General features: G+C 36.3%; 1 protein-coding gene across 1 annotated transcript in view; it reads left to right on the forward strand.

The window, feature by feature from the left end:
• The first annotated feature begins 161 nt into the window (after positions 1-161).
• Positions 162-22259, forward strand: part of LOC127866585 (chromosome transmission fidelity protein 18 homolog) — a 42468-nt gene continuing 20370 nt past the window's right edge. Inside the window, exons 1-9 of the mRNA XM_052407218.1 lie at positions 162-272; positions 1461-1673; positions 8307-8579; positions 8890-9017; positions 9280-9363; positions 13281-13333; positions 16855-17008; positions 19750-19923; positions 20698-20795. Of these exons, the coding sequence (XP_052263178.1) occupies positions 218-272; positions 1461-1673; positions 8307-8579; positions 8890-9017; positions 9280-9363; positions 13281-13333; positions 16855-17008; positions 19750-19923; positions 20698-20795 (1232 nt within the window). The 5' untranslated portion in view covers positions 162-217. The remainder of the gene's footprint in view (positions 273-1460; positions 1674-8306; positions 8580-8889; positions 9018-9279; positions 9364-13280; positions 13334-16854; positions 17009-19749; positions 19924-20697; positions 20796-22259) is intronic.

Below are 22259 nucleotides of genomic sequence, written 5' to 3' on the forward strand. Positions count from 1 at the left end.
TGTTTACATTTATCAATATAAAGCGTTTAATTACAAACTTCAATAAATGTGAAAAGGCCCATTTAAACCACCTGTGGCTTGTAATATGATAAATCATAACGCATGCAGGAGCAATAAATGGGGATAACTCTTCGTCATTTCTTTTCACCAAATTAAACGGTTACTTCCCTTACATCATGGTTTGAATTTGCGGGAAAATTAATGTAAAAGTTTGAAAATGGATGAATTTGATGAACAGTTTGCCGATGAGTTGGAGGCTTTGGGGGAACTTGGTAGTGTATTGATTTATATACTTAATTAAGCAGTAAGTATGTGTATTCGCACTTTCGATGTAGGTTTTTCAGTGAGACAAATTCACCATACCATGTCTGTATTACTGTTAGTTTTTTCGGATAGAAAAATAATTCGGATCGAATCTCGTCATCGGATTTTATTATTATGCATTTCTTCAATATGATTGTGACATAGTTGCGTAAATTATTCGTTTGCTTTGGTTTTATCTGTAAAAAAATTCTCAGTTTGTAATAATAATAATGTTTTTTGTTCACACTACCCACAGGAGTTTGAAATCTATCCATAAAGTATATAGGGGTCTATTTTTTATTATTTAGCCATTAGATTAGCTTTATTGATATAATTTAAAACTCCTGTGCACTACCATACTATAATTGGGAATGAAGGTGTGTTTTTTTATTTGAAAAGGTTCCACTCATCGAGCTGGAAAAGGAGATAAACTGACATTTTGAATTTATTGAGAAAAGGGAAAGAAACCTTTTAATTAGGATTTACAGCACAGTCGTTTGGGAAAAGTATAATACGGATCGAATGATCGGGGATATATTTTTTTGGCCTGTCTGTCTGTCTGTCATTCTGTCCCATAACTTTAACCTTGGTTAAAGTTTGATAACTTTTGCAATATTGAAGATAGGAACTTCATATTTGGCATGCATGTGTATCTGATTGAGCTGCACATTTTGAGTGGTGAAAAGTAAAAGGTCAAGGTCATCCTTCAAGGTCAAAGGTCAAATATCAGTGTATTTATCTTTCCTAAAACTTGACCCTTCTTTAAAGTTTGGTCATAACTTGTTGAATATTGAAGATAGCAACTTGATATTTGAACTGCATGTGTATCTCATGAAGCTGCACATTTTTAGTGGTGAAAGGTCAAGGTCATCCTTCAAGGTCAAAAGTCAAAAAATACAATCCAAGGGAAGTAATACGCTTTAAAAGGGAGATAATTTCTAAACCTGCCAAATGATTTTTGGAATTTTATTTCAAAGCGGCGCAATAGGGGGCATTGTGTTTCTGACAAACACATCTCTTGTTTGAGAATCGGAATGGAGCCGAATTTGGGACACTAACTTGGACACACACAAAACATGATAATATGGAATTTCTAAAAACAAAAAAATGTACTTAACTTTATTTGTATGAATGAATATAATAATTCACTGTTTTAGATCAAGATCCCCCTTCTCCCAAGCCAAGAAGGTCTCTCAACTTCACCACACCAAAAAGCAAACTGGGATCTTCCGAAGCTCTTGGGGGCATTAACAGTCCTCTCAAGAATGGGACATTGCTGCTGAACTCGGGCCAGAAGAAGCGAGGCCGACATTGTGACAGCCAGTCTGACAGTGACTTGGAGTATGGTGAGGAAGATTTGAAAGTCTCAGGTAAGTTTCAATGGATCATCAGTGATCACATGTGGCGTTTCTGTTAAAAAGATTATTCAGAAAATATTGCTGGCCTTCACCCATTTAAGCCTAGTGGTTTCTCCCATCCTTCTAAATTGGATCAACTTATTTCAAAAATTAAGGATGTCTAGTATATTAATTTCTATATTAAGAATATTTCTTACAGAAATTCTTTTAAGCAAACAGCGCAGACCCTGATGAGACGCCGCATCATGCGGCATCTCATCTGGGTCTACACTGTTTGCCAAGGCCTTTTTTCTAGATGCTAGGCATAAATGGGTTAATTATGTGGGAGTGCTGAGACACACACCGAGTCTTCAGATCCTTAGGGCTTAGGCGCTGAAGGACCACAAAACTACAGACTACATACAGAAACACTTCAAAGTTATATCAGCAGCGTAAGTACCAATAAAATCTGATCAAATTATAAAGTTTTGAGAGCTGAAGTTAAGTTGTCTAAATGTGATACCGGGCATTTGTTTTTGACGATGCTGCGAAACAAATCGTCTAAGTTATCATACCATGAAAAAATTCTTCACAATGGCGACCTATGTAAAGACCAAGCCAGTCTGATTGAGATAGCTCAATTTTTCTAATCGGCATACCTCGCTGATCATTGATAAAGGTATAGGAAGCTCAGCTATAAATAGGACATCATATTCTGGGAAAAAGATTTAATAGTAGTTTGAAAACGTATCAGTTATATTCAATCCATTATATGTTTATAGATCAATGAAACAACTATGCATTTTCTGTATTGTATTTGACATTTGTCGTGATTCAGTAAATAAATTGCGAATTAAAATGTGTATAATTAACTTTCAACGCGATCATGAGTGTAAAGAAAACGAAATATTTAGAACCTGCCATTTGTAAACTTTGTAGCGACTAGGGTATATAAACAGCATAATAGCCGTATGACATCTGTGAAACTCGCTCTTATGAGTGCTTTCTCATTTTGCATATTTAATAAACTTTTCACACAGAAATTACAGAGCCACATCAGTGCACATACTATGTTTGATAATTCATTCGTTTGTTGGATATTGTTTGCTGTTTTAAACACATATAAGGTCATATTGCGGAGATTTAGTTAACCTTACCATGTGTTCATGGGCGAACTCACGTATTCAAGTGCTCTTACAACTATGTGCTCATACCTACTTTCGGGAATCATCATGAAATTATTGCGGTACTTAACAAACAAACATGCCTAAGCTTATTGAATTAGAGAAAAAAACAATAATCAAAAGAGAAAAATTATATGTTCATGCACATGGGCATGTGAAATCACGTCCGTACACATAGCATCATTAACTTAGGAAAGGAAACAATGAAATATAAAGTTTGGTATGATATACATGTGAAATTAAAGAGCATAGTGTAATTAAAGAGCATGTCAAGTTTCAAATTTATATGCTGAAACATAATGTTATAACCCACAAACGTTTTACTGTAACAGAACATTTTTTAGCTCACCTGAGCACAATGTGCTCATGGTGAGCTTTTGTGATCGCCTTTTGTCCGTTGTGCGCCGTCAACATTTGCCTTGTGAACACTCTAGAGGCCACATTTATTGTCAGATCTTCATGAAATTTGGTCAGAACATTTGTCCCATTGATACCTCGACTGAGTTCGAAACTGGGTCATGCTGGGTCAAAAAGTAGGTCACTAGGTCAAAAAAAAGAAAAACCTTGTGAACACTGTAGAAGTCACATTTGATGCCCAATCTTCATATTACTTTGTCAAAATGTTTGTCTAAAAGATATGTTGGTTGAGTTCAAAAATGGTTCCGGTCCGTTGAAAAACATGGCCGCCAGGGGGCGGGGCAGTACTCCTTATATGGCATTAGAGAAACCTTGTGAACACTCTAGAAGTCACAATTTTTGCCCAATCATCATGAAACTTGGTCAAAACATTGGTTTCATTGATATCTCAGACGAGTTCGAAAATGGTCCAGATCGGTGAAAAAACATGGCCGCCAGGGGGCGGGGCAGTTTTCCTTATATGGCTATAGTAAAACCTTGTTAACACTATAGAGGCCACATTGATTGTCCAATCTTCATGAAATTTAGTCAAAAGATTGGTCTGTATGATTGTTTGGATGAGTTTGAAAATGGTTACGTTTGCTTGAAAAACATGGCTGCCAAGGGGCGGGGCATTTTTCCTTATATGGCTATATATAGCTATAGTAAAACCTTGTGAACACTCTAGAGGCCACATTTATTGTCCAATCTTCATGAAATTTGGTCAGAAGATTGGTCTCAATGATATCTTGAATGAGTTCGAAAATGGTTACCTTTGCTTGAAAAACAATTTAAGACATGGCTGCCAAGGGGCGGGGCATTTTTACTTATATGGCTATATATGGCTATAGTAAAATCTTGTTAACACTCTAGAGGCCACATTTATTGTTCGATCTTCATGAAACTTTGTCAGAAGATTCATCCCAATAATATATTGGAGGAGTTCAAAAATGATACCGGTATGTTGAAAAACATGGCCACCAGGGGGCGGGGCATTTTTCCTTATATGGCTATAGTAAAACCTTGTTAACACTCTAGTGGTCACATTTATTTTCCGATCATCATGAAACTTGCACAGAAGATTTGTCCCAATGATATCTTGAATGAGTTCAAAAATGGTAACCTTTGCTTGAAAAACATGGCTGCCAAGGGGCGGGGCATTTTTACTTATATGGCTATAGTAAAATCTTGTTAACACTCTAGAGGCCACATTTATTGTCTGATCTTTATGAAACTTGGTCAGAAGATTCATCCCATTAATATCTTTGACAAGTTCGAAAAATGATGCTGGTTGGTTGAAAAACATGGCCGCCAGGGGGCGGGGCATTTTTTCTTATATGACTATAGTAAAACCTTGTCAACACTCATGTTATATTATAAAGTACTGCTTTAATGTATTCTTACAATGAAGGCAACTTTAAGTTAATATCCTTCCTTATTTGCATATTAAACTTGCAATAATGTATAGATTCTTAAAATAAAATATCACCATTTATTCATAACGTCTTTATTTTTATTTTATTTTAATTCAGTTGCCCAATCTTTATGAAATTTGGTCAGAACATTTGTTTCCTGTGTAGTAAAGTTTGGTTTTATTATGTCATTATTATGTACCATTAACTGTTTTGTTTACTTTTTCATAACACAGAATTTTCATAATTAACAACTGTTTTAGTCATTATTACTTATGGTAAGCCAATCAACTAAGAGATAGCTGAATGATTGACAACATGTAAACAATTTTGCAGTATCTATCTCCCTTGTTTAACCTGCTGAGTCATATTCCCCAATCTATTTTTCGGCGTTAGCTGTATACGCCAGCTTTTCACCTTACCTGACCTTTGTAACTGTCCAATAAAATTCAAATAAAATTTCCCGCGGCTAGTTCAGAATGAATACACTTCAGTTATCCCATAGGCTGATATGAGCATACCATCAGAACATTGGAAACATGTCCGCGTCTTTGTAACACTGTTTTACTGTGTGTTCAGCATAAAACAATTTTATCTCTAATGAAAAGGCTTAATAGAAAGAACAATTTTACACTCAATCTCGACATCAATACAGTTTGTGCGTCCACCTTTTATTTTCAGAGGCAACAGCGTTTTTACTTAAAGGCTATGTTCTCATTTTAGTACTGACTTTCATATTCCTATCAACATGTTAACATGTAAAAGTATAAAAAGGAATGGAAGCGTGGCCTCACTTTAATGCAATGCATTTCAACCCGCGAGTTATCAGGGTTTATTTACAGGTCATCGCTGCGTCCGAAGACGCTTATGTGCTGACCTGAGTTCGTGGCCAGTTTGTTATATAATATAGACCCTATCCGTGAACTAGGTGAACTGAAATTTTCTTTAGACCACAAAAGATGTTAAATGAAGATATTTAGCGATAATTATGGTATGTCAATAATAGAGTCTTTATTTGTTTTCAACAATACCATGATAAATATTATTTTTAATTAATTTAACAAGAATTATTCCACCATATTGCCTAATGTATTAAGCATGAGCGCGATGATTCTCGATATTGTTAATAATCGAATCAAAAAGCAATGCCCGACAAACCACTAAAACAGGTTTGTTCGAAGAACGCGCGTATAAATATTTAAAATATGTACGGATACTTTGCGTGTGGCCGGTTGACTCATATGTTTAAATTTCACTTCCATTCTTCATTTGGTTTTCTGTTTTGTATCTATAGGTTTATGACCAGCAATATGTAATTATGTAAAATAAGCTGTGAAAACTCCGCGTAACATCCCGTATTGCGTGTGATCCAGCTAAGAACTGCACAGAAAAAGACATTCGCTATCCTTGGTCTCATTTTTTGAACTCTTTACCTTTCACAAACTCAAACCACAATCAACGCCGTATATCTTTTTAAAAGATATTTCTTGTTAGTTCTGCTCTAGAATTTGTTAGACCCCTGATATTGATCATTGCAGTGTATAACTATTTACCACTCAGCTTAATGACCCTCTCACTGTGCTGTATGCCAGATGTTAATATCAGTGGTCAGTATTAAAAGCTGGTTGAACTGTTTGATATATTTTATTTCACAGTGGGAGTATTTAATGCATGTTTTTAACAATTAACAAAAAAATATGTAATTTAAATGGGAACTTCATATCAAAACAAGATTCCATAATGATTCACTCTATATAATCGTATATAAGATATGTTAACAAATATCAAATGGATACTCTATGAAAACAATAAAGAAATAATTTCAATTATAAGTTTCTGGAGATAAAAAAATAGAATCAGAATAACCTTCAAAATCAAGATTTACCTTTCTTATTTGCCGAGTTCATTTATCAAGATTAATCATTTTCAGGCTTTATGTATTTAAATGATGTCAGAAAATTGAAAATAAAACGGTAATGAATGATACACAATATTAATGAAATGAAATATAAAATTGATACATTTTCATATTTCTAAATTGTTTAGTGTAAAACAGTCTACTGTTGAATAATGTGTTTATAAAATGATTCAAGTAAACGGAAATACCTTTACTTAATTGAATTACAACCAGTCAGCAGTGTCATCCTGACCGGAAATAAGCGATTGTGGAATAAATATTTCCGCATTACATAAGTGCTCACAAAGTTACATAACTCGTAACCATCCCGTGACCAATTCACTTGCATAAATAAACGAGACCGCACTACCACACCTGGATACGACAGTTGAGTTTGAAAATGGTTTGGATCTATAAAAAAAAAAACATGGCCGCCAGGGGGGGGGTATTTTTCCTTATATTTATATAGTAAAAAAGCTTGTGAACATTCTAGAAGTCACATTTTTTGCTTAATCATCATAAAAGTTTGTCAAAACATTGGTGATGTGTATGTCGCGGACGAGTTTGAAAATGGTCGAGATAAGTGGAAAAACATGGGCACCAGGCAGTGGGGCAGTTTTCTTTATATGTATATAGTGAAAACATGTGAACAGTCTAGAAGACATTATCTTCATGAACTTTGGACATATCTTGGAAGAGTTAAAAAATGGTTCAGCTCTGTTAAAAAAAACATGGCCGCCAGGGGGCCATTTGTTGTTCATTCTTCATAAAACTTGGTTAGAACATTTGTTTCATTGATATCTTAGGCTGCAAAGAACAGGTCATTTCTTTTTATCTCAGGTGAGCGACCCTCTTGTTTAAGATAAGTGGTACAGAAAATACACAGCGAATATCTTTTTAAAGATATTTCTTGTTGAATTTGATCGAGAATGTAACCCGCCTCCCAGTTTTGCTGAATGGATCAAGTTCCCTCGGGGTACTACTTCCCCGTACCCCCAATTTTTTTTCGCACCCTACATTTTTCGTACCCAATTTTTAACTACCCAATTTTTTTTCCAACCCAAATTTTTGCTCGTACCCAACAATTTTTTTTCCTACCCAATTTTTTTTTTCCTACCCAAATTTTTTTGCATAATTTTGGTACCCAAAATTTTCGTACCCATTTTTTTCCTACCCAAAATTTTCGTATCCACATACACAATTGTGGTGATGTAGATAAACTTAAATAGATGCTTTTATATCAATCCTCTTCAAAAGCATCGTCACACCAGTCCTGTCAGTACTTTGATTTTATTTTATGAACATAGTAACAATATAATACATACATCATTTTGGGATATGACCTATACCCCTGAAATTGAGAATTTTAGAGTCAATTTACTCTAAATTGTGGACAAAATAATGATTTGATGATTTTAACTTTAGATGATAAAACTTACATAAACCAGTATATTCTATACATTACATATCATTAAAATAGATATTCCATATTAAAAACCCTTTATTTTCAAAATAATCATCTCTATAAGTAAGCATCATAAAGGCAAACAATCTATTGGGAATTTAAGGGCTAAATTTGGGGGGAAAAGATACTTTTTGCCTTTTTGACTGTGACCAAGTAACAACTCTTAAATCAGCAAGAAAAACATTGAATTACATGAGTTCATTTTTATGACACCAAAAATAATACATTGAAAGAAGGAGTGAGCTATGTTTTCTGTTGGCAAAGGAAAATGAAATACAAAACAGCTATTTGATAGTAAAACCACTTTTTTAGCTCCAGTCAATAAGAAATCTAAAGTGGACATAATTCCTGACGAGGAACTGTGGGATGATGAGCCAAAACAGTCTCCAAAAATCAAGGGTCTTCATGACCATAAGGGAAGGTCAAAGGTCATATCTGCTGCTTGCCTTGACCTAGTTGAGGCGGAGCAAGATTCTCCGGACCATCGACTGATGCAGAGGATTATTGAGCACAGGAGTAAACACGTGGGACGTGAACTAAAACTTGATAACAAAGATGCAGCTCATGCCGACCGTCTACTGGATGGTATTGAGTCATTTTGCCTTTTATGTTGAAATTTAAAAAAAGGAGTGTTAAAAAACTGAAAAACATCTGGTTAATATGTGTTAGATGTTATTTAACAGACAAGCTGAATTTAATGTTTATTTACTTTTTAAACTTGTATACTCGATTAAGTAGTTTCATCAAAACCTATCTATAACAACAACAATTATATGCTATGAGTGTTGAATGCTGATTTAATAATCTTCTTTCCTTGTCAACATATAATGGTATACATACTTTATTTGGAAGCTTTTTTAAATCTGAGACCATTATATTGTGTGTGTTGCCCCAGGTTATGACTATGAAAGGCCACGGGTTCACAGGAGAATACCAGCAGGCACTGCCTTTCTGGCCACCACAGGCACAGAGGGTAACAGAGTATACATGAAAGTAAAGGACGACCTGCAGTACGAACAACAGGTAATGTACAACCATGTACATGTGAATATCGTAGACAGTTGAAAAGACATAAACATGGATTTGTTAATTGCAGATATCTACTTCTCTACAAGAACAGTCAATATCTTAAAATAGTGTTTTATTCCAGACTTACTGAGTCATAAACATGTTATAACTTAATAAATAAAGGATACTTTGCTATTCAATATGTAAATGTATAATGTTATAATATTTTTGTGATTCGTTACAAAATGCGCACAACACTATGTGATTAATTTTGCAGTTTGGCAATATTGGGAAAACAATGCAGAAGAGTAACCTGTTGTCTGTCCCCATCATTGCACTGAGAGAGCAACTGGAAGAGGAGGTAAGCTTAGTCTGTGCCCATCACTGCACTGAGAGAGCAACTGGAAGAGGAGGTAAGCTTAGTCTGTCCCCATCACTGCACTGAGAGAGCAACTGGAAGAGGAGGTAGCTTAGTCTGTCCCCATCACTGCACTGAGAGAGCAACTGGAAGAGGAGGTAAGCTTAGTCTGTCCCCATCACTGCACTGAGAGAGCAACTGAAAGAGGAGGTAAGCTTAGTCTGTCCCCATCACTGCACTGAGAGAGCAACTGGAAGAGGAGGTAAGCTTAGTCTGTGTCCATCACTGCACTGAGAGAGCAACTGGTAGAGGAGGTAAGCTTAGTCTGTGCCCATCACTGCACTGAGAGAGCAACTGGTAGAGGAGGTCAGCGTAGTCTGTCCCCATCAGTGCACTGAGAGAGCAACTGGAAGAGGAGGTAAGCTTAGTCTGTCCCCATCACTGCACTAAGAGAGCAACTGGAAGAGGAGGTAAGCTTAGTCTGTGCCCATCACTGCACTGAGAGAGCAACTGGAAGAGGAGGTAAGCTTAGTCTGTGCCCATCACTGCACTGAGAGAGCAACTGGTAGAGGAGGTAAGCTTAGTCTGTCCCCATCACTGCACTAAGAGAGCAACTGGAAGAGGAGGTAAGCGTAGTCTGTCCCCATCAGTGCACTGAGAGAGCAACTGGAAGAGGAGGTAAGCTTAGTCTGTCCCCATCACTGCACTAAGAGAGCAACTGGAAGAGGAGGTAAGCTTAGTCTGTGCCCATCACTGCACTGAGAGAGCAACTGGTAGAGGAGGTAAGCTTAGTCTGTGCCCATCACTGCACTGAGAGAGCAACTGGTAGAGGAGGTAAGCTTAGTCTGTGTCCATCACTGCACTGAGAGAGCAACTGGAAGAGGAGGTAAGCTTAGTCTGTGTCCATCACTGCACTGAGAGAGCAACTGGTAGAGGAGGTAAGCTTAGTCTGTCCCCATCACTGCACTGAGAGAGCAACTGGTAGAGGAGGTAAGCTTAGTCTGTGCCCATCACTGCACTGAGAGAGCAACTGGTAGAGGAGGTAAGCTTAGTCTGTGTCCATCACTGCACTGAGAGAGCAACTGGAAGAGGAGGTAAGCTTAGTCTGTCCCCATCAGTGCACTGAGAGAGCAACTGGAAGAGGAGGTAAGCTTAGTCTGTCCCCATCACTGCACTGAGAGAGCAACTGGAAGAGGAGGTAGCTTAGTCTGTCCCCATCACTGCACTGAGAGAGCAACTGAAAGAGGAGGTAAGCTTAAACCTTTGTACATCAAGGATCTGGACTTATTGCATGTGCATAAAGAAACTTTAAACTTGCTAATTTGATGAAACGCCTATTTATTTTAATTATATTCAATGGCGTTGTAAAAAACATGTATATGCACATAAAATTGATAAAAAAAAAATTAAAAAATACGAGTAATTGATACAATTATGCAGCATTAATTAAAGGATTAATAATCTAAAATTGTGTGATATAAATAAAAATGCTGTAAGAAACTAAAGCAATAAAACAATACCGGCTACAGTATTTAAACACAGTAAAGGTAAAGAATTATGTAATAAATTGATATAACTAGGGTTAAGACAATAATTATAAATAATGATAATGATATTATGAGCAAAAAGATTCAAGTTTTCAGGGCTTCATTTGCAACTTTAAGATACCAGTGGTTTGTTTTAACCATTTTGCGAATGTCGCCAGGCTCCTTTACATTGGGACATATTATGTAAGTTAACCTGATCCAGTGTAGAAAATAGAAAAGAAAAATATTGCATAATTAAATTTTCTGTCGCCTTGAATTTGTTTTGAAAACAGTAAAATATTTTAAATTGATTATTTAAGACTTTCCTTATTTTCCCCAAAATCCGATGTTTCACACGTTTTTTTTTTCCGCTAAAAAAAGGCAAGGCCCTTTCCCCAAAATCAGATAAAAAGCACAATAAAATTATTGCACATTTATAAAATGGTTGCATTTCATTAAAATAATTGACAAACAAACATAACATATATGTCTCTAAATTTTCGGTCATCGTACTTTTAAAATATTTTTATGCTCCCCCCAAAATAGTCGCCGCTTCGTCCGTCCGTCCCTGTGTCCATCCGTCCGTGCACAATTTTTGTCCGGGCTATTTCTCAGCAATTAATGACCGGAATTCAATGAAACTTTATGGGAAGCTTCACTACCAAGAGTAGATGTGCATATTATTAGCCGGTTCGGTCCGATGATTTTTCACAGAGTTATGGCCCTTTAAAATTTTCCATTAACTGTACAAATAGTGCAATTCTTGTTGGGCTATTTCTCAGCAACTAATGACCGGAATTCAATGAAACTTTATGGGAAGCTTCACTACCAAGAGGAGATGTGCATATTATCAGCCGGTTTTGGTCTGATGATTTTTCACAGAGTTATGGCCCTTTGAAATTTTCCATTAACTGTACATATAGTGCAATTCTTGTTGGTTTATTTCTCAGCAACTAATGACCGGAATTCAATAAAACTTTATGGGAAGCTTCACTACCAAGAGGAGATGTGCATATTATCAGCGGGTTCTGGTCGGATGATTTTTCACAGAGTTATGGCCCTTTGAAATTTGTATTAAAAAATTCTTGTCCCCCCAACTACTGTGCCCTCAAGACGTTTCCTTTTATCTGGATATATAGTGCAATACTGTGAAAAAAACAACCTTTGGGGAGCATCACTCGTCTCTGACGGTTTCTTGTTTGTATTAATTTTCGGACACAAAGTGTCCACAAACTTTGAGTAATTACGGTAATTTGTCAAAACGCTTTGGTGCAGAATAAGTGCTTTGACAGTGTTATGCATGAAATACACAATTTGAACGAGGAGTTACTGGGCAAGATTTCATTGTGGAGGTTAACAGCATAGGGACCAATGACCGTAGTAGGTGCAACAAAGCCAATACACTGCCGCAAACACACACAATTATGGCAATTATGACATGCGTCATCTGCATGATTTTACTACAGATATGGACTGCCTACTCTCATTCAAAGTGTGCGCTCTCATTGGCAAATATTGATTGTCCAATACAACAACATTTGCCTTTAGATGGTCTTAACTTGAGTAAAGAGATAGATGGATTGACGGATCGTAAATTGGCTCTCAAAACTTTTGGGCAAAGTTGTTTTTGCTTTGATCTTAACTCTTTCAGTGCGGGAACCGAATTTTGGAGGCCTTTGCAAACAGTTTGGATCCAGATGAGACGCCACAGAACGTTGTGTCTCATCTGGATCCAAACTGTTTGCTATTCTGATAGTATTTTTTGAAAAAAAAAATCGAAGAAAATGCTCATTTTAGAAATTCAGCAGACGACATTTTAGCAGAAGACAAATTTACCAGCATGCAAAGGGTTAAGAATGGCTAGTTGCACTCATGATAAAAATACACTGATCGAAAAGTTTCAAGGTTCAGACTCTGATTGAACTTCAGGCACTCCGGCAAGAGGCCTGTGGAAAGCACTGAATTTAGAGAGCTGAATTTGAGATAAATTGAATGTTGAGACTTATAAAAAAAATAGAATCTTAGTTTGGGAATTTTTCTGTCCCATTTGGGAAAGATGTTTACTTTTTTCATTGGGAATGGGTCCCGCTATGTATATGAACAAAATAACACAAGATATTGATAGGTAGCATAGAGCATAAAACCTGCAAGCTACTTGCAGGCTGTTCTGGTATTATACTGGTTGCATATATTCATTTTTGCTTTTTTTCTGAGTCTGAAAAGGATATCTGGAATCCGAAAGCTGTATAGTATGTATAAAATATGGTACCATAGTAACTGACAGTAATGTTGTAGAAAGGTACATGTACAGTCATACATACTTAACTATGTAACTCATGATACTTGACTCATGATGATAAAACTTTTATGTAAATTTAAAACAACTCTTTATAGAGGCGTGCCCATCTCTTGGCAGAATCACAGTCGCTCAGTGAAAACATACACAGGTAAGTAACTGAATCTTTATTTCGGCTTTGCTTTCAAAAAAGGGCTTAATTCAAGTGTGTAAAGTGTTGTCCTAGATTAGCCTGTGCAGTCCGCACAATCGAATAAGGGACAACACCTTTGCTTAAACTGGATTTTGGATAAGAAAAAATATTCTTAAAAGGAAAATTACCTTAAAAGTGAAAAGTGTCATCACTGATTAGCCTGTGCTGACTGCACAGGCTAATCTGGGACGACACTTGATGCATATGCATTAAACCCCATTTTTCCCAAAGAAAGAATCAAATCTTCATTCTCCCATGCTATGTCTCAACTCTGAGAGCATGGCTTATTTCAAAATACCAGTAAATTGTCAAGTTTCTTACATGTGTTTTAGAAATGATCAAAATCTCAGATTAGTTATCATCTTTGTAATGCTTCTAGATCTAATTACCATGTGTGCATTAGATAACACATATTGCAGTGGCTGTGGGACTTGTGAAGTGGTTGTTACGCTTGCTTCATGCCTTCATGTGCTGTTTCTAACTAGCACAATCATATGAGTTTGGTAATTTTCCACCATAGGAGAACTATGGTCTTCTCTTGATTCTATTATTTTCCCCCAATAACACTTGACTAAATACAAATCTATATGAGCCTTGCTCGGTGAAAAGGGTTTTTTAATGCATGTGCGAATAGTGTCGTCCCAGATAAGCCTGTGCAGTGTGCACAGGCTAATCAGGGACAACACTTTCAGCTTTTATGATATTTTCTGTATAAAAAATGTCTCTTTTTTTAGCAAAAATCCAGTTTAGGCTGAACGCATCATCCCTGATTAGCCTGTGTGGACTGCACAGGCTAATCTGGGATGAAACTTTACGCACATGCATTAAACCCCCTTTTCACAGAGCATGGTTTAAATCTATATTGTTAAAGTGAAATATCACTGTATTTGGAAATTGCTGCTTCAATTTCAGTTTGTATCAAATTACAGTGAGACTAAATTATAAATTTAAGTTAGGCAGGGATGGAGGGAAACATACAAGTCATAACATTATAAAATTATGAAGCTTCTGTGTGGAGCAAAAACCTTTAACCTCATATTGTAAATATAATAATAGGTGTACGCCAACAGACATCAAATGCAGCAGTCTTAGGCGAACTAGGTTGTTTCCCATAATCGATTATTTGTAGAAGGGCTCTTAAATGCTGTTGTATTATTAATTCGCCAACTCACTTATAAGATTTATGTATGGTGAGAATGTGACAGATAATACTTTTGCTAACTCTAATTGAAAAATTACGCTGGGCTAAAACATTAAAACCCTTATTGACAATTTAGACTTTAGTTATATATTGCATAAAAAAATGTACTTAACATACGGTTACCATTATTGAAAACTCAAACAACGACTTTGCAATCAATATGTCCAGTCATGGTCCGATGTAATAAATTTGCAAATAAATAAGATTATTATGTTAAATTAAAAATGATTTTACATTTAAAACATGTATTTCACGTGTTGATATTGATTGCCATATAAAAGCTCAGAAAAAAATAAGACTAAATGCTCACGCATTAGAAATTTAAACTGGTAGATACAATAACATTGTGGGAGAAAACGGAAATGCAAACTGTGAAGCAGTAACATGATTTAATCAGAATATTGCTTCCTACATATATGTGTATATACGGGTTTTTGTGATTTAAAAATTAAGTACATGTATAAAGTAAACAACTAGTTTTATTCCATTTTCAACGCGACATTGACGGTATAACACCTTATGGAATATACTAACCTGTATTCAACACTGTGGGATATATCTGTCACGTGCACGGACTACTTTTTACTTTATAACTGAATGATTTTTTATAATTAATAAAGTCAAGAAAACTTTAGCTTCAAAATTATACGACGTTCAACCTTTAAATCTAGTCATATGACATAATTTTTCGCCATCCGTATAATGAATCAGCTTATTGATGTCGTCATAAAATGACCCTTTTTGCGTCATTTTCCCAAAAAAATATGACGATTTATTATAAACGTGACTTATTTCACATGTACATGTACTGTATATCGACATACAGTATTTGAATTGTCAATTAATCACATTTTCCTTATTTCGTGTAATGTGCATTGTTTATAGTCCATGCATATACTTTTGACATTTAAGAATGTACAACAAGCCATACAAATATCGCACAATTCATAAATAATCTGCAATATTTGCTATCCGATTTAATTCACGTTATGCATAGAGCTGTGTAAAGTATAAGATGGTAAAAATAGCACCACACTGGAATTCGGAACGTCCCATTTTGTACACGGGTATTGTCCACTGATTTATCTGTTGTGTAATGGAATGTTTTCCATTCTTTGTGTATTTATATATCAAATTATTTTCTTGTACACAATAAGGGCATTTATCATAGACAAATAACATTGTGAAAGTTTAAACATAATTATGTTTGTATGCAGAAATCTGCAAATGCATCCGAGTTTACCAACGGCTATTATTTGATAAACTGCTCCGGTTCATTTTTACAGCAGTAATGTTCATAGAGTACATGACGTAACGTGTGACGAATAAGAAAGTTTAACGAGTTCATAAATTCATTTGAAAATAGTGATAGGATATCATAAGTGTCTTTATTTAACTATGCTCAAATAATTATTAAAGACCCTAGATGCAAAATCGCCAATTATTGAGTTAAATGGATTATTATGTCTAAGCCTCGCAACATAAACTTCTCTGTATTCAACGCTAACCTAGTATTCTCTATTTACACTGTCACGAGTTCAAGTTGTATAGTTCAAGCAAACAAGTACTAACACTAGACAATTAAGAAATATTTCCATATTCATTGACAATTCCTTGTTGAATTTTTTTTTTACCTTGCTAGCTATCTATTTTGTTGCTTCTTGATAACAGTTATGATGTAAACCAAGTAAACAAAATAGTGCATCAAATATTGTATATCTATAAATAACAAATATGAGCCACGCTCTGGGAAAACAGGGCTTAATGCATTTGGGTCGTGCTCTGTGAAAAGAGGATTTAATGCATGTGCGTAAAGAGTTATCCCTGATTAGCCTGTGCAGTCCATTCCGCACAGGCTAATCAGGGACGACACTTTCCGCTTCTATTATATTTTCTGTTTAAAGAAAGTCTCTTTTTAGCAAAAATCTAGTTTAGGCGGAAAGTGTCGTTCATGATAAGCCTGTGCAGACTGCACAGGCTAATCTGGGATGTTACTTTACGCAAATGCATTAAACCCCTTTGTCACAGAGCACGGCCCATTTGTTGACACATTTTCTGCTAAGGGACGGCACTTTCCGATTTTCTTTTTTTGTTGTTTAAAGAAAGTCTTTTTCTTAGCGAAATTCTAGTTTAGGTCGTCCCTAAACTAAGTATCTTCCCTGATTAGCCTGTTGGGACCACAAGGTCTAATCTGGGACACAACTTAACTCACATGCATTCAGCCCTGTTTTCCCATAGTAAGGCTCATGTAACTCTTAACATTCTGTTACTGCTTCAGAGTGCTGGATGAGGATGACCAGGGATTTCAGGACGAGGAGGGAGAGGGGGATGAGGAACATGCCCTGCCCCTCCCCCTGCCCCAGGGGCCACAGAAATTGCTCTGGGTGGACAAGTACACGCCTGCGAGATACACAGACCTGCTCAGTGAAGAGGTGAGGAAAGCTTCAAGTCTTCTTAGGTTTGATTAGCCAGTAGATGATTTTAAGTCTTTTTAGCTCATCTATTTTTTGAAAAAAAATTATGAGCTATTGTCGTCACCTTGGCGTCGGCGTCCGGTTAAGTTTTGCGTTTAGGTCCACTTTTCTCAGAAAGTATCAATGCTATTGCATTCAAACTTGGTACACTTACTAACTATCATGAGGGGACTGGGCAGGCAAAGTTAGATAACTCTGGCGTGCATTTTGACTGAATTATGTGCCCTTTTTATACATAGGAAATTGAACATTTTGGTTAAGTTTTGCGTTTAGGTCCACTTTTTTCAGAAAGTATCAATGTTATTGCATTCAAACTTGGTACACTTACTTACTATCATGAGGGGACTAGGCAGGCAAAGTTAGATAACTCTGGCGTGCATTTTGACAGAATTATGTGCCCTTTTTATACTTAGAAAATTGAAAATTTTGGTTAAGTTTTGTGTTTAGGTCCATTTTATTCCTTAAGTATCAAAGCTATTGCTTTCATACTTACAACACTTACTAACTATCATAAGGGGACTGTGCAGGCAAAGTAATGTAACTCTGACTGGCATTTTGACAGAATTATGTGCCCTTTTTATACTTAGAAAATTGAAAATTTGGTTATGTTTTGTGTTTAGGTTCACTTTATTCCTTCAGTATCAAAGCTATTGCTTTCATACTTGCAACACTTATTAACTATCGTTAGGGGACTGTGCAGGCAAAGTTATGTAACTCTGACTGGCATTTGGACGGAATTATGGGCCCTTTATACTTAGAAAATTGAAAGTTTGGTTAAGTTTTGTGTTTTGGTCCACTTTACCCCTAAAGTATCATAGATATTGCTTTCATACTTGGAACACTCGCAAACTATCATAAGGGTACAGTAAAAGGACACGTTGCATAACTCTGGATGTCATTTTTACGGAATTATGGCCCTTTTTTGACTTAGTAACTTTGAATATATGGTTAAATTTTGTGTTTTGATCCACTTTACTTCTTAAGTATCAAGGCTATTGTTTTCAAACTTCAAATACTTTCATGCTATCATGAGGTTACTGTACCTGGCAAGTTGAATTTTACCTTGACCTTTGAATGACCTTGACTCTCAAGGTCAAATTATTAAATTTTGCTAAAATTGCCATAACTTCTTTATTTATGATTAGATTTGATTGATACTTTGACAAAACTACTCTTACCTGACATACCATAATAGACTCCACCCAAACCATCGCCCGTGCCCCCTCCCTTCCCCCCCCCCCCCCCCCTGAATCCCACCCCCCCCCCTTTTTTTTTTATTTATTTATTTTATTTTATTTTTTTTAAGATCATCTCACAAATGACCACCACACCCTCACACTATACCCCCCCCCCACCCCACCCCCTCCCCATTTTTTTTTTAAACGGTTAAAAAACAAAACTATTTATTTTGATTATTTTATGTTTGAAATACCGTCCAACCATCGCACCCAAGAATCCCCCTCCCACCCCCCCTCCCCCCACCCGAATCCCCCCCCCCCCAAATTTTTTTTTTTTTTTATTTTTTTTAAAGATCATCTCACAAATTACCACCACACCCTCACACTATACCCCCCCCACCTCACCCCCCCCCCCCCAATTTTTTTTTTGAAACAGTTAAAAAACACAAATATTTATTTTTATTATTTTATGTTTGAAATACCGTCCAACCATCGACCCAAGAATCCCCACCCCCCCCCCCCTCCCATCCCCCCACCCCCCTATACCCCCCCCCCCCCCCGATTTTATTTTTTTCCTTTTTTTCGCATTTTTGGAAGATAATGTAATAAATGTCCACACCCCCACACAATGCACCCCTCTTCACTCCACCCCTCCCTCCTTTGTGATTGAAAATGAGAGTCCCTTCACCTTTAAAAAGAAAATAGATGAGCGGTCTGCACCCGCAAGGCGGTGCTCTTGTTGACTCTTGTGTTTGTTTGTCCATGGATCTCAAAGAAATTTGTTTAATTGTTAACCATTTACCACGTAGATAGGTTTTTGACTCATTTTTAGTCCCTTAGAAAGTTACATTTAATTAAATACCTTTCTTACTTAATTCAAGTTTTAAAGGCTTCATTTCTAACCCTTAGTTACTGATGAGCAGCAAACAGCATAAAACCTGAACAGACTGCGAGTTACTCGCAGGCTGTTTTTGGTTTTACCGTATGCTGGTTGCAAAAGCCATTTTCACTTTTAACCCTTCTTATGGGGGGAAAGAGTAAATACATACGGACTATGACATGAATTTTCCAACTAGACTTATTGTTTAGAATAGTGGAGTATTGTTTGTGCCATAATTTACATTTCAGTAATAGCAAGCTGGATGTCATTTGCATTCAAAATTGAAAATACATGTAGATTATGCCAATCTCGGTCTAAAATAGTGAATGCGTGTATGTTTAAATTGTGATTGTGTAAGGATCACCATTTTTAGACTGATCCACATTGCTTTTAGCCTTGCTCTAGGAAAAGGTTTTTTTCTCACTTTTATGGAATTTTTTGTTTTAAAGCAAGCCTCTTCTAAATGAAAATCAACTCTAGGCAGAAAGTGTCGTCCATGATAAGCATTTGCGGACTGCATAGGCTAACCTGGGAGGACACTTTACAAACATTCATTTAACCCCATTTCCCAAGAGTAAGAATAATATCTCCAATCTCCCATGACATGCCTCAACTCCTATGTTTTCCCCCTCCCATGTCAGCACATCAATCGCAGCCTGCTACACTGGCTCAAGATGTGGGACTATGTGGTGTTCAACAAGGACCTGCCCTTGAAGATCAAGGAGAAGAAGAAGGAGGAACCCAAGAAGTTCAAGAAGAAAAACCAGCCTGAAGTTCTGGACGAGCTCGATAAACATCTTAGGCCTTTACAGAAGGCATGGGGATTTTTGTTTTGTTATTGCATGAGAGAGATGTTTATTCTTATTTTAGTTTATCAATTTGTTTTTATTAACCAGGTTTTCCGAAGGAAAAAACTGGTTATTAGATTGGCGAATGCGGGCGGGCTGGCTGGTGGGCTGGCGGGCGGGCGGAACAAGCTTGTCCGGGCCATAACTATGTCGTTCATTGTCAGATTTTAAAATCATTTGGCACATTTGTTCACCATCATTGGACGGTGTGTCGCGCGAAATAATTACGTCGATATCTCCAAGGTCAAGGTCACACTTTGAGTTCAAAGGTCAAAAATGGCCATAAATGAGCTTGTCCTGGCCATAACTATGTCATTCATTGTGAGATTTTAAAATCATTTGGCACATTTGTTCACCATCATGGGATGGTGTGTCGCACGAAAGAATCACGTCAATATCTCCAATGTCAAGGTCGCCACGACTAAAAATAGATTTTTTTTTAAAACAAACTTACAAAGGGGGTTAATTTTGTTTGTTCATTTCAAAAGTTCAGTTTGAGTTTTCTCCCTTTATCAGATTTTTTTTTCACAATGAAAACCTGGTTTTGTGAAATTTTGTCCCTTGTTAATATTATTTATAATGAATTGTAAACTTGAAATGATAATTAAGTTTGTTTCCTATGTAAAAGATTTTTAAGTTGAAGTTACTAAATTCCGTAAAATGTAAATATTACCTACCAGTAATTTTGCTTGCATGGAATATGTCCACATGTTAAGTTTTTGTTTATTTATTCTCTTACAGGTGGCGCTGTTGTGTGGTCCTCCGGGGCTAGGGAAGACAACTTTAGCACACATCATTGCACGTCATGCTGGCTACAACGTGATTGAGATGAACGCCAGGTAAATGGTCTTATCTTCTGCCTATATCTCCCACTCCCATGATAAATACTAAAAGGGTAACATTGGAATCACCTGGGCGTCTGTCTGCATGTAGATACAATTATTTCCGGAAATGTTCTTCTGCCTTTTCAACGTAAAACACTTGAAGTTGTGAGGATTTCTCCTTTTAATATTAGAGATGTATGATTTGTATCATACTACATTTAACATTACAAAAGTTATCCTCTTTTTTTCAGATAACAATGTTTATATACACATCACTTTATGGGACTAATTGTGGGATCATTTTTTGGAGGTGGTTGGGTAGATGGTTTTCATTTCTCTAAGTCATACAGTTTTCATCAAATCTTTACCAAACTTTGTTTGTTGACATAAAATGGGAGCTGAGTTTGATAGCCAACCAATTGGCTCATAGATTTTCTGAGGTATTGTCCTTTATTTATACAAAAATTGCAAAATGTAGAGCTTCCAATCTTTAACTCACCCAGTTTTAATTAAATCTTCTACATTCTTTTTGGTAATTTGTTGTAACAAAAAATACGGCCAATTAATAAAACTAGCTAAATCCCACATAGCACTTTAAAGGTATAGACTATATACACAATTTAAAAAAAATATCAAAATTTACATTTTCTGCAATCTAAGTCCTACAGTTTTCATAGGAAACACGAAATCTACTGGAAATATTATTTGACTAAAATTTTGGCCAAGTTCTAAAGCTAACAGGGGCGCATGAATTTCGAAATCTGAATCAGCAGGGCGCTTGAAATTTACACTTTAGTGTATTTTTTCTGCAACTAGCCCTTCTTAAGATCAAAGCGATATCTTCTTCGCCAAATATTTTGAGAGCCAATTTACAATCATCTGTCAATAACATTATCTCTTTTCCCAATCAAAGCCCAACTAAAAGCGGAGCATTGATGTATTGGATAATTGAAATAGGCCAATGAGAGCGCACGCTTTGCATGAGCGACAGCAGTCGTAGGCAGTCAATACCTGCAGTAAAATCGTGCAGACAATGAGTTACAAAATTGCCACAAAAAATATCTTATTTCGTCACAGTTTGTAGGCTTTGCTTTCTGCCACACTCAATGATGAAATCTCGTCAAGTTACTAAGAAGACTGATGATGGCAACCGGGTGTAATCTTCATGCATAATATGGTCACAATATTTATTTATTCAAAGCATTTTAACAAATTATTGTTGAATTCATTACACCCAGCTATAAATATGTTTTGTTGAGTTCAGAAATTTGCGCCCTGCAAGGTCGATTTTGAGATCATCGTAAATGTGAATCCTTTTAGTGTTTTTTTAAGGGGGGGGGGATGATGGGGCTAATTCTTTGAGTGCGTGATCATTTGAGAATAATATTACCTGGCATTCCGTAAATTTGCACTGTACTGATTTTGCCCGGTCACAGACAGGAACGGTAATTGACAAAACTAATTCAGAAAATTTTACAA

Source organism: Dreissena polymorpha, chromosome 2 (genome assembly GCF_020536995.1).
Source record: "Dreissena polymorpha isolate Duluth1 chromosome 2, UMN_Dpol_1.0, whole genome shotgun sequence".
In the NCBI taxonomy this organism is placed as follows: domain Eukaryota; kingdom Metazoa; phylum Mollusca; class Bivalvia; order Myida; family Dreissenidae; genus Dreissena; species Dreissena polymorpha.